This window comes from Oryctolagus cuniculus, chromosome 7, assembly GCF_051225735.1.
Source record: "Oryctolagus cuniculus isolate XC-2025 breed Fujian yellow rabbit chromosome 7, ASM5122573v1, whole genome shotgun sequence".
In the NCBI taxonomy this organism is placed as follows: domain Eukaryota; kingdom Metazoa; phylum Chordata; class Mammalia; order Lagomorpha; family Leporidae; genus Oryctolagus; species Oryctolagus cuniculus.
This window is the reverse complement of record NC_142873.1, coordinates 121,790,753-121,803,795: the sequence shown is the minus strand read 5'-3', so window position 1 is coordinate 121,803,795 and position 13,043 is coordinate 121,790,753. Positions and strand designations below refer to the sequence as shown.

Below are 13,043 nucleotides of genomic sequence, written 5' to 3'. Positions count from 1 at the left end.
ATGAGGTGAGGTAGGAGAGAATATCTAGGCAATTAGAAAGATTTTTTTAAAAATCCACTGTGATGGCCGGCGCCGCGGCTCACTAGGCTAATCCTCCACCTTGCGGCGCCGGCACACCGGGTTCTAGTCCTGGTCGGGGCGCCGGATTCTGTCCTGGTTGCCCCTCTTCCAGGCCAGCTCTCTGCTGTGGCCAGGGAGTGCAGTGGAGGATGGCCCGAGACCAGGAGAAGCACCTGGCTCCTGCCATCAGATGAGCGCGGTGCACCGGCCGCGGTGGCCTTTGGAGGGTGAACCAACAGTAAAGGAAGACCTTTCTCTCTGTCTCTCTCACTGTCCACTTTGTCCAAAAAAAAAAAAAAAAAAAAGACTATGTAATATTCAAAATGGGCAAATTGTTAAGTAAATTATAGTAGAATCATGTAAATACATACATGAATCATACATCATACATATATACACAAATATAATAGTAAATTAATAAAAAGCAGGTTAACAGAAGTACATATAATTTATAATCTCAACTATGTTAAGAAAATACATTTATTAAAAAAGCAGAAGGAAATTCACCAAAATAACTTGTCTGAATGGTAAATTTTAAGGGTGACTTCTCACCCTTTTTTTTTTTTTTTTTTTTTTTTGACAGGCAGAGTTAGACAGTGAGAAAGAGAGAGAGACAGAGAGAAAGGTCTTCTTTTTTCCGTTGGTTCACCCCCAAGTGGCCGCTACGGCCAGTGCGTTGCGGATGGCATGCTGCACCAATCTGAAACCAGGAGCCAGCTGCTTCCTCCTAGTCTCTCATGCGGGTACAGGGGCCCAAGGACCTGGGCCATCCTCCACTACACTCCCGGGCCACAGTAGAGAGCTGGACTGGAAGAGGAACAACCGGGACAGAACTGGCGCCCCAACCGGGACTGGAATCCGGGGTGCCGGCGCCGCAGGCAGAGGATTAACCTAGTGAGCCGTGGCGCCAGCACCCATTTCTTGATACTTTAAATTTTTCCACATTTAACAATTTAAAAAGGAATAATTTCCAAGTGTTTTTCTTCTTTTCTATTCTTGTCTCTTTGAAAGCATAAAGAGCAGAATATAGATAAAATGAACTAATTAAAAAGAAACAAAGAACAAAAGGGAAAATAAATCAGGAAAAAAGTATGAAACTCATTCAGGTATCAGCAGGGCACCAGAACCAATCAATCAGGAGCTAGCTAGTGGCCTGCAATCTATCACTAATCCGATACCCACTGCCCATCTATTCCTTTTCCAACACAGCTAGACTCCCTGTTGTGTTTTCATTCTGGCAGCCTCAGTTACATTGTAGAGAATGCACTCAAGTTATTTCAGTTTCAAGCTTTTGGTTCACAAACCTCTATAAAGTTTGTTAAATGCTGGTGTGTCAAATGGATCCGTTAAATGGCCAAAGTTTGGTTTTGGTAATCCACTGAAAATAAAACAAATACATTAAAATTATGTTGGCAAAAGCTTTTGTATTTATATTTATTATTATTATTAAATAAAAATATAAATATTTAGTATTTAGTATATAAATATTGAGTATATATTTAATTACCATAAAAATGAATACATTTGAGTATATATTTAGTACCTATAGGGATAGCTAACTGGCAGATATTGATAATCTATTCTACATACTCCTAGAAAAAAAGCACTATAAGCATGAGTGAACAAATGGCAACAAAGACACAAAATCCTAAATTACACAACCTATTCTTAACTTCTGTCTCAGTAAGACAAATATTTTTACAATCTACCAGTTAGAATATAATGAACTAAAGAAACACCTCCCTCAATACTTACTGTTCCAATCAGCTCCATTCAATTTCAGTTCTCCTCTACAAAGCTTTTTTTATTTATATAGAGAATATATTTCATATATAAAATTTTAAGCACATAATTATATTTCCCATCCTTCCTCCTACCCTCCCTTTTTTCTTTTAATTTTTGCAATAAGATACTTTCAATTTACTTTATAAAGGCTTAATCCTCCACTAAATAAAGAATTCAATAAGTAGAAAGTAGAAATACCACTATAGACAAGGGCTAAAAACAGTAACCAAATCTCAAGATGTCAATTTCACTTACATACATTTTTTTGTATTCCATACAGTAGCTATCACAGTTTATTTCAGAGAGAAAAATTATGCTAGAGAATACTTTTTAAACTCAAAAAATATATACAGAGTGGTTATGATGTGCACATCATTATATCAGGCATCGTAGTAGTTAAAAGACTCTGTCTCTCCTCCCAGAGGATTCTTATCAGGTTGAAGATATTAATATATCTTCATAAGATGATCAATACAAATTCATATTAAATGCTTCAAAGACTTTTTAATCTGTTTGATTTAAGAACCAAAGTTATTAGTGACTAATATTGAAGAGAATTTTCTAACACTCATCAGAGATTGACAGAACCCAATGAATCACTCTCTTAAATATACTTCTGATTTTATTAGTAAAGTCTCAGTGAAGACATTCCTGGCTACCAACTGACTCTCTACAGCTCACATTTGTTACCAGAAAAATTTAAAACGCTATAATTTTGACATGGCTTTCATTATTTTCCACACACAAAAAGTATTGCTAATATCAATAGAAATTTACATGAAGCCAATATAGTAATATCAGTTGTTTTTACAAATTATTCTAACATTTTATGCTATTTTTTCTTTCACAAATTTAAAATAATTACATATTCAATGAATAACTGAACAAAGCCACTAGCTTACTCATCTGATAAAAGAAAAACAATCTGATTTATTTTATTCTATTAAAATGCAAACTGCTGAGAGATGACTTAATTGTTTATATCAAAATGTAACAGTGAAGTTATCTTTTAAAAGTTTGTATTATAATGATGAATTAGAGGTCAATAAAAAACACTTAGAAACATCCTGAACTAGAGCTCCACATACAATTTCTAGTAAGAGACCTTGTGGTTCTACTGCATGAAATAGCTTTTTCAGCAAGTGTGGCAAGTCAGCCATCATATATAAAATTATTTCTTTTTAAGGAATAGCTTTCCAACTGTTCAAAAAAACAGTCTTTCAGAATACAACTGTTACATGGCAGAAGACGTAAGTACACATATTCTGCCTTTTGATACAGTAATTTCCTTAATATCACAGTTCAAAACACTCCACACAGTAAAAGAAAAGCTCTGAATAAATGTAAAAGGAAGCACAAGTTATTCAGAATTATTGTTTTCAAGCCAATACTGAAATACAGAAATTACGAAAATTTTATTTTGAAATACAGAAATTATGAAAATCTTATTTTGCCTACTCAAAAGCCATGTGATATAGCCAAAGTTATTAAACGTTTTAGGTCTTAATGTTATCACCTATTTTTAAAAACAAACAAAAAAGAACCTTTGGGATTCATACAAAAAATATGGTCTTATTTAACTATACAGGTGTAAGATTTATGAAAATAAATATCTTACTTGTTCGGGATCTGAGAGAAGATTTCAGTAACCCACTTTTCCAAAGTATCCAATGTTTCTTGAAGCAGGTAGGATGGAGAAAAGGAAATGTGATATTATTATTCAGAGTAAAAATGCAATTAAATTTCTTACAAATTTTTAGCTATAAAACAATGAAATATATTAATTTGGGCATTATTTGCCACTACCTATCCAGTAAAAAGTAATAGGAAAAGCTACATTAGTTTAAGAAAACTTTAGTATATATACAATTTTGTTAGACTCTCATTTCTCACTGGCTAAGCTGGAAAAAACAAGTAAGTAAAGCAAGTAAGTTTGTTTTAAAAAGTTTTATTTTTGGCCGGCGCCGTGGCTCAATAGGCTAATCCTCCGCCTTGTGGCGCCGGCACACCGGGTTCTAGTCCCGGTCAGGGTACCGGATTCTGTCCTGGTTGCCCCTCTCCCAGGCCAGCTCTCTGCTGTGGCCAGGGAGTGCAGTGGAGGATGGCCCAAGGACTTGGGCCCTGCACCCCATGGGAGACCAGGAGAAGCACCTGGCTCCTGGCTTCAGATCAGCGCGGTGCACCAGCTGCAGCGCGCCAGCCGCGGCGCCCATTAGAGGGTGAACCAACGGTAAAAAGAGGACCTTTCTCTCTGTCTGTCTCTCTCTTACTGTCCACTCTGCCTGTCAAAAAAAAAAAAGTTTTGTTTTTCATTTGGCCTATATGAATAAGGAGCCAAAAGGTAAGAATATAGCTACCACCCTGCTTACAGAGAATGCTGTGCACAAAGTTACTGGGTCTGGCCCTGCCAAGACAACTAGTTAGGTCTCATAATTCAATAAATCAATAGCAGCTGATTTTTAAGTTGATAATTTTGTATGGTCCAGGAATGAGGTTATAAATAGCCAAATGGCTTTTGGCAGACAAAAGGTTCCCCATCCCTGCCACCCATTCCAAACTTTACATGCGCTAGGAAAGTTTCTCCACACTAACCCATAATATACTGCCTCCGGCCAGCGCCGCAGCTCAATAGGCTAATCCTCCACCTGTGGCACCGGCACACCGGGTTCTAATCCCGGTTGGGGCACCAGATTCTGTCCCAGTAGCCCCTCTTCCAGGCCAGCTCTCTGCTATGGCCCGGGAGTGCAGTGGAGGATGGCCCAAGTCCTTGCGCCCTGCACCCGCATGGGAGACCAGGAGAAGCACCTGGCTCCTGCCTTCGGATCAGCACAATGTGCTGGCCGCAGCGCGCCGGCCGCGGCGGCCATTGGAGGGTGAACCAATGGCAAAGGAAGACCTTTCTCTCTGTCTCTCTGTCTCACTGTCCTCTCTGCCTGTCAAAAAAAAAAATAAAAAAAAAAAAATACACTGCCTCCTCCTCTTTTTGTCAACATCTCATCAGTACTTTAATACTCCACTTGTTTTGCATTAATTTGTACCTGCTGATAATTCAACCCATACGTTGTCTTCTTAGGTCTCATATATATGTCATTTCTTTCTTATATTTCACAACCAACTCTATTGAAATTTCTAATAAAACACAACATCTAAGGGCATGGTGGGTATAGCCACTGCCTGCAATGCTGGCATCCCATATGGGTGCCAATTCGAGTCTCAGCTGCTCCACTTCTGATCCAATTCTCTGCTATGGCCTGGAAAGCAGTGGAAGATGGTCCAAGTCAATGGGCCCCTGCACCAGCATGGGAGACCTGAAAGAAGCTCCTGGCTCCTGGCTTCCAATCAGCCCAGCTCCCGCCATGGTGGCCATTTGGGGAGTGAACCAGCAGATGCTGATCTAGCTCACTGCTGGTAGCCTGGGAAAGCAGAGGAGGATGGTCCAATTGCTTGAGCCCCTAAATCCACGTGGGAGACCTGGAGGAAGCTTCAATTTCCAGCTGTCATTGTCATTTGAGGAGTGAACCAGTGGATAGAAGATTCTTTCTCTCTCTCTCTCTCTCTCGCCTCTATCTCTCCCTCCCTCTCTCTTTGTAACTCTGCCCTTCAAATAAATAAAAAAAGGTGGATTTGTTGTCTTGTTAAAAAAGAGAGAGAGAGAAAGAAAAGAAAGGAAAGGAAAAGAAGGAAATAAAGGAGAAAAGCCTAAAGAGGTTGAAAAGTAAAGAAAACAAAATAAAGCTATATGGTTTCTTTAATGAGAAAATTTAACATGAGTTACTGAGGCTAATGATAAAAAAGGAAAAGAATAAAGGTATTCATCACTCTTTTACACTTAAGATAATTCTGCCATAGTCACTATGACTAATTTCAATTATTCAAGCCATTTTACAGAGCCATATGTAAGGATGAACAGATAACTTGTCTTGTAAGAGCTTAAAGTCAACACAGGATAAATGAAAACCCACAAACATAGAGACAGCTGCATGTGGCTTTAAAAATCAATTCATGGGCCGGCGCCACGGCTCACTAGGCTAATCCTCTGCCTTGCGGCGCCGGCACACCGGGTTCTAGTCCCGGTCGGGGCGCCGGATTCTGTCCTGGTTGCCCCTCTTCCAGGCCAGCTCTCTGCTGTGGCCAGGGAGTGCAGTGGAGGATGGCCCAAGTCCTTGGGCCCTGCACCCGCATCGGAGACCAGGAAAAGCACCTGGCTCCTGCCATCGGATCAGCGCAGTGCGCCGGCCACGGCGGCCATTGGAGGGTGAACCAGCGGCAAAGGAAGACCTTTCTCTCCGTCTCTCTCTCTCTCACTGTCCACTCTACCTGACCAAAAAAAAAAAAAAAAAAAAAAAAAAAAAATTCAATTCATGGAGGCTGGCACTGTGGTACAGCAGGTAAAAACACGACCTGAGACACTGGCATATATAGGCTTGCTGGTTCGAATCCCAACTGCTCCACTTCCAAACCAACTTCCTCCTTATGGCCTGGGAAAAGCAGCAGAAGACAGCCCAAATGCTTGGACCCCCACTACCATGTAGGACACCTGGAAGAAGCTCCTGGCTTCGGCCTGGCCCAGTCCTGACTGTTGCAGCCATTGGGAAGTATACCAGCAGATCAAAGATACTTCACTCTCTCTCTCCCTCCTCCCTCCTTCTCTCTCCATAATTTTGACTTCGAAATAAATAAATATTTTAAAATTTCTAATATATTAGTATATTAGTACATTCACAGGCTAGCCTAGAGGTAAGATCTATTTCAACAAGAGAAAAAAAATTTGCCTGAAAATCAAATGATCTTCTACTTCCCTGAGCTTTGTCACTTGCTTTGTGAGGGCTCCAAATTCTAATTTCCTTTAATTTGTATTAGAATTAAGCACTAAAATAATTATTAATTTACAGTAATATTGATCTAGAAAAACAAATCCTAAGAAAGCACTACTTCAGAAAGTCTAAAGGTCAAAATGGATAATATTACCTTTGGATTGAACCACTAAAGTCATGTAATGAGCCGAGTAGTAACGCATCCAGAATTCTCGCAGTCTGGTATGTGTATCAATATTATTCTTTTTTGGCTCATGCTTAAGAGTCTCAGCATTTCCTATGAAAAGATAAAAAAATTACAGAAATGATTAAATTCACTCTGTTAAAAGCTATCTGCAACAACAATGCATGTTCTGCTACTACACATAACAAAATAGCCCAAGTGTCTCAAAAATACTGAACTAGTGTATATTAATAAACAAAAATTTACAAGAAATAATTTTGAAGTATATTTTAATAAAGAATTAACCTCTGGTTAGATATGTCTCAATAAGATAGTATTTGCTTAAGTGTCCTTGCTTAATAATTAATAATTAGCTTAGCACTCAAGTTTTCTCTCTGCCTAGTAATAAAAAATAAAACACATAAAGCAAAGATACCATGTAAAATGTATATAAACTGTACAAAATATATAAAAAAGAAAAATCCTTTGAATGAAATAACAATCTAGATTGGTTCACCCCATATTCTATGCTATAGTCAACAGAGGCTATAATTGAATTCTCTGACAAGAAAATACCACTATGAAAAACAGATACCACTTAAATACCTAACTAATTAAACAAAATTACCTAACAGTTCAAAAACTATTACAGAAATCACTGTTCAATCTCTGTTGATAAAAGGAAATGTCAGATTGGCATAGACTATATAATCAAACAGATGTGTAAATCTCACACTCATCACTTACCAACTGTATGATTTAAGCAAATAAGATAAATTCCCTGACCCTGTTTCTTTAAATTTAAATTGAGATGGGGGCTGGCGCTGTGGTGCACTAGGTTAATCCCCCTCCTGTGGTGCCAGCATCCCATATGGGCACCAGTTCTAGTCCCAGTTGTTCCTCTTCCAGTCCAGTCCAGCTCTCTGCTGTGGTCCGGGAAAGCAATGGAGGATGGCCCAAGTGCTTGGGCCCCTGCACCCGTGTGGGAGACCAGGAAGAGGCACCTGGCTCCTGGCTTCAGATCGGCGTAGCTCCAGCCATTGTGGCCATTTGGGGGGTGAACCATCGAATGGAAGACCTTTTTCTCTGTCTCTCACTGTCTGTAACTCTACCTGTCTAATAAATAAATAAAAAATCTTTAAAAAACATGAGATGATAATGGTACCTATCTCTTAATATTGTGATAATGATCAAATTAAATAATTCTCATGGGGCTGACGTCGCTCACTTGGTTAATTCTCCGCCTGTGGCACCAGCATCCCATATGGGTGCTAGGTTCTAGTCCTGGTTGCTCCTCTTCTAGTCCAGCTCTCTACTGTGGCCCAGGAGGACAGTGGAGGATGGCCCAAGTGCTTGGGCCCTGCACCCGCATGGGAGACTAGGAGGAGGCACTTGCCTCTGGCTTCAGTCAGCGTAGCTCCGTGGCAGCCATTTCAGGGATGAACCAATGGAAGGAAGACCTTTCTCTCTCTTTCTCTCACTGTCTAACTCTATCTGTCAAATAAAAATAATAATAATAATTCTTGTAGTGGTAGCACAGTACCAGGCACCTATCAAAGCATTCACAAAATGTTAGATATTATTCTTACTGTATCCAATGTTAAGAGAACCAAATATAAAAAACGTTCATTTGAAAAGTTATCTAGCTATCCTAAAAGGTAACCCTTAGTATCCTAGCTTTATAATTTTCAATTCCTTATCAATTTTTCTTATTATCAGTCATCCTTACTAGAAAATGAAACATTTAGTAACTTACCCCAAAAAAATTTCCCCATAGGATGTCCTGGTCTAGCAAGGCTTCCAAACAACATTTCCTTTCTGTTTGCATCAGAAGGTCTCGCAAGCTGATATTCTGTAAGTTTTAAAGAAACATTTTTAGTAAGATGAAATTCTGTATCTTGCTTTATTTTTTTATTTTTTATTTTTTTGACAGGCAGAGTGGACAGTGAGAGAGAGACAGAGAGAAAGGTCTTCCTTTGCCGTTGGTTCACCCTCCAATGGCCGCCGCGGCCGGCACACCGTGCTGACCCAATGGCAGGAGCCAGGTACGTCTCCTGGTCTCCCATGGGGTGCAGGGCCCAAGCACTTGGGCCATCCTCCACTGCACTCCCTGGCCACAGCAGAGAGCTGGCCTGGGAGAGGGGCAACCGGGACAGAATCCGGCACCCCGACCGGGACTAGAACCCGGTGTGCCGGCGCCGCAGGTGGAGGATTAGTCTAGTGAATCGCGGTGCCAGCCTGTATCTTGCTTTATTATCTAGAATATCTTTACTGAGCATCTACTGTATATCATGTGCTACTACTATCTTAACTGAGAACAAGGAAGTCACAAAAATTAACTTTACATATCACATGTTATAAGACTCAAGTACAAGGAGCAGGTGTTTAGCCTAGCAGTTAAGATGCCTATGTCTCATGTCATTGAAGTACTTGGGATAGATTTCTGGTTCTGGCTCCTACTTCCTGCTTCCTGCTAAAAAGCAGCAGCAATGGCCCAAGTGATTGGGTTCCTGCCACCCTTGGGAGACCTGGAGAGCACTCCTGGCTCTTGGCCTCAGTCTGGCAGAACCCCAAAGCTGGGGACAGTTGAGAAGTAGAGGGGAGTCTGCTATCTGTTCCTCTTTCTCTCTTTGCTAAATACATACATACGTAAGACTGAAGTGGAAAACAATGATCTAGTCCTGGCTCTGTGACTTAATATAATCTGCAACTTTGGGTAAATCAACTCATCTTTGTAGAGTTTTCCCCTCATTTTCCAAATATAACAAGATAGTTAATGATCTGAAAATTTCAGCTCTGGGATGCTATGTTCAAGATTTTACCAAAGAAAATGCTAATAAAATGTTAAATCAAGTTACTTATTCCTGGGAACTTATTTAAATTTCTTCCAAGGCCAACCATGTTGGTAATAAAGTATGAAAGTTAAAAACAATCACTTTTGGGGGCTAGCGTTGAAGAGTAGCAGGTAAAGCCACTGTCTTTGACACCCACATCCCATATGGGCACCAGTTCACATCCCAGCTGCTCCACTTAATACCACTCCCTGCTAATAGCCTGGGAAATGTAGTGGAAGGTGGCCCAACTGTTTGGGCCCCTGCCACACACATGGGAGACCTGAAACAAACTCCTGGCTCTTGGCTTTGGCCTGGCTCAGCACTGGACATTGTGACCACATGGGGAATTAAACTGCAGATAAAAGATCTCTCTGTCTCTCCCTCTTTGTATTTTTGACTTTGAAATAAAATAATGAATCAAAAAAATTAAAGTAAAAAATATTTTGGCTAGCATTATAGATCACATGCTTATTATATGTCCACCCAAAATTCATACATTGAAACATAATTCCCAAGGTAATGGTATCTAAAGTGAGAGCCTGTGGAGGTGATAGAGTCCTCACGAATGAGATTCTCTTTTTAAAAAGGTCCAAGAGAGTTCCATGAAGCAGGCCCTTAAGAGACACTGGATCGAGGCCAGTGCTCTGGCTCAGTGGGTTAAAGGCCCAGCCTGCAGCACTTGCATCACATATGGGTGCCAGTTCAAGTCTGACTGCTCCACTCCCAATCTAGCTCTCTGTTATGGCCTAGGAAAAGCAGTAGAAGATGGCCCAAGTCCTTGGGCCCCTGCACCCACATAGGAGACCCGGAAGAAGCTCCTGGCTCCTGGCTTCGGATCAGCACAGCTCTGGCCGTTGCAGCCATCTGGGGAGTGAACCACGGAATGGAAGACCTCTCTTTCTCTCTCTCTCTCTCTCTCTTTGCTTCTCCTCTCTGTCTTTCTGACTTTCAAATAAATTAATTAATCTTTAAAAAAAAAGTGATGACTGCTTTTTGAAAGAAAAGAATGAAGCAAGATTGAGAAGGTGAGTAGTAATTAGGTAGGTACATAGACTTGACATATATGAGTCCTCAGTAAAATACTATCATTATGACTATTTTTATTTTCTTCATCTGTAATTAAAAACATTTGGTTGAATGATTCCTAGCATTTGACAAAAACTGAACCAACCATTTTAAGATTTTGTGTTACAGGCTAGGTTGCAACCCCTTATATTTCTAAATTTCATAAATTTATTACACTTTCATTTGTTACTTAAAATTTTATTTGTAGGACCAGTGCTGTGGCATAGTAGGTTAAGCCTCTGCCTGCGGTGCAAGCATCCCATATGAGTGCCAGTTCAAGTCCCAGCTGCTCCACTTCTAATCCAGCTCCCTGCTAATGGCCTGGGAAAGCAGAGGCAACCCAGAAGAAGTTCCTGGCTCCTGGCTTTGGATTGGCCCAGCTCTGGCCTTTGTAGCCATTTGGGGAGTGACCCAGTGGATGGAAGACCTCTCTCTCTATAACTCCACCTCTCAAAAAAAAAAAAAGGAATAAAAATCTCTTTTAAAAAATGTATTTTCATGTTCCTTGTGATTTTTACAAAACTATCCTCTAAAAACATCAATTTTTCGAAGGATTTATTTATTTATTTGAAAGTCAGAGCTACAGAGAGAGGGAGAGACAGAGAAAGGTCTTCCATCCATGGGTTCACTCCCCAGATGGCTGCAATGAACATGGCTGGGCCAGGCTGAAGCCAGGAGCTAGGAGCTTCTTCCAGGTCTCCCATGTACATGGGCCTCAAATAGTTAGGCCATCTTCTGCTTTTTCTGGGCCATTAGCAGGGAGGTGGATCAGAATTAGAGCATCCAGTACTCGAACCGGCACCCATATGGGATGTCAGCATCTCAGGTGATGGCTGTATCAGTTATGTTGCAACACTGGCCACCATAATATCAAATTAAATTTTAAAATACACTGAATAGTTTTAAATGAAATAAACTCAAAATGTTTAGTGTATTTAAGGGAAAAAAAATAAGAAAAAATAGAGACAGGCAGTTAGCCTACAGCTGACTCCCATGTTCCATATTAGAAGCCTGGGTTTGATTCCTGGCTATGGCTCCTGACTCTGCTTTCTTGCTAATGCAGACCTTAAAAGGAAGTGGTGACGGGTTTTCCCCATTCACATGGAAGATCTGGATAGGGATCCAGGCTCCATTGTAGCCATCTGGGGCGGGGGGGAGGACACGGGTAAACCAGCAGACAGGAGCTGTTTCTGTCTCTCTCTGCCTCTCAAGTGAATAAAAATAAAATAAAAAAGTAGAAGGAGTATTATCTAACGTCATTTTTGTTTTATTTGTGTGTGTGAATTTATTTTGGGGGACAGACATCAAGGAAAGAGGATTTCCTAGGGATTGACTCAAGGTGAAACTTGAAGAAAAACAGGAAAGAGAACGTGGTATCTCTGAAAAACAGGTCAAGATGGTTGAACAAAGTTCAGATTTGCAGCAGAGACAAGGGATCAGGTTAAAGAGATAACAAGAAACAATTTTAAAAGGGTCTAGTAAGATCTTTGGTAAGAATTATTCTGGGTATAAGTATAGATCTTGGTATCATATAGTCATTACTATATATATTATAGATCCTTGGGCAAATAATTGATTCCAGGACTTTGGGCTAATTACTTAATTCCTCTAAACCTCAGTTTCACCATGTTACATAAGGATAATGGGTTTAATAACGATAATAATAATGAAGGCAATTAGATTAGCAGTTAAGACACCCATGTAAATAAACTCTCAGTAACTGTTAGCAAATATTATTTATCATGGAATAATGGTATGGCATGTCAGATGTTTAATCAGGGGAGTAACAGCATCAGATTTTCTTTGATAAATTAATTCTGGTTTCAAATGTGCAGAATAAATAGAAGAGAACCAAGAGTAGAACAAAGAAAAATAGATAGGGATCATTATTTTTATACTTGGTAGAAGAGTAGAAAACTAAAGTGACAGTAAAAGAAGCAGAAGTAAACATATTCAATAAAATATTTAGCTACAAGCCATGAAGTCCAAATCAAAGATGACAACAAAAAATACATTCAGCCTTAACAAAGTAAAACATTTTTTAAGTTTCTGCAAAAATACGAAGAAATGAAATGTGTTTATTTATATAGATAGTAAAGGAGATTTTCTGAATGTAAGAGTCTGGGAGTTGGGGGCTGGTGATGGAACAAATTATCCTGGAATATCTGAATAGCCCTAGTGTAATCACAAGGGTTCTTAAAAATGAGAGGCAACAAGACTGGAGTCAGAGAAAAGATGTAAGGACAACAGAGGTTAAAGAGAGGAGATTCTACTCTTCTGGCTGTTAAGGTGGAGAAGGGAGTTGGAGGCTAGGAATGTAGA

At 39.9% G+C, this 13,043-nt stretch overlaps 1 protein-coding gene across 2 annotated transcripts in view; it reads right to left on the bottom strand.

The window, feature by feature from the left end:
* NRDC (nardilysin convertase) overlaps nt 1–13,043 on the bottom strand; it is a 93,587-nt gene that overhangs the window by 41,595 nt on the left and 38,949 nt on the right. For both annotated transcript variants that reach the window (XM_002715099.6, XM_002715100.6), the window contains 4 exons: nt 8,579–8,674; nt 6,814–6,936; nt 3,464–3,521; nt 1,365–1,438 (listed from right to left, as the gene is read on the bottom strand). In XM_002715099.6, the coding sequence (XP_002715145.1) occupies nt 1,365–1,438; nt 3,464–3,521; nt 6,814–6,936; nt 8,579–8,674 (351 nt within the window). The remainder of the gene's footprint in view (nt 1–1,364; nt 1,439–3,463; nt 3,522–6,813; nt 6,937–8,578; nt 8,675–13,043) is intronic.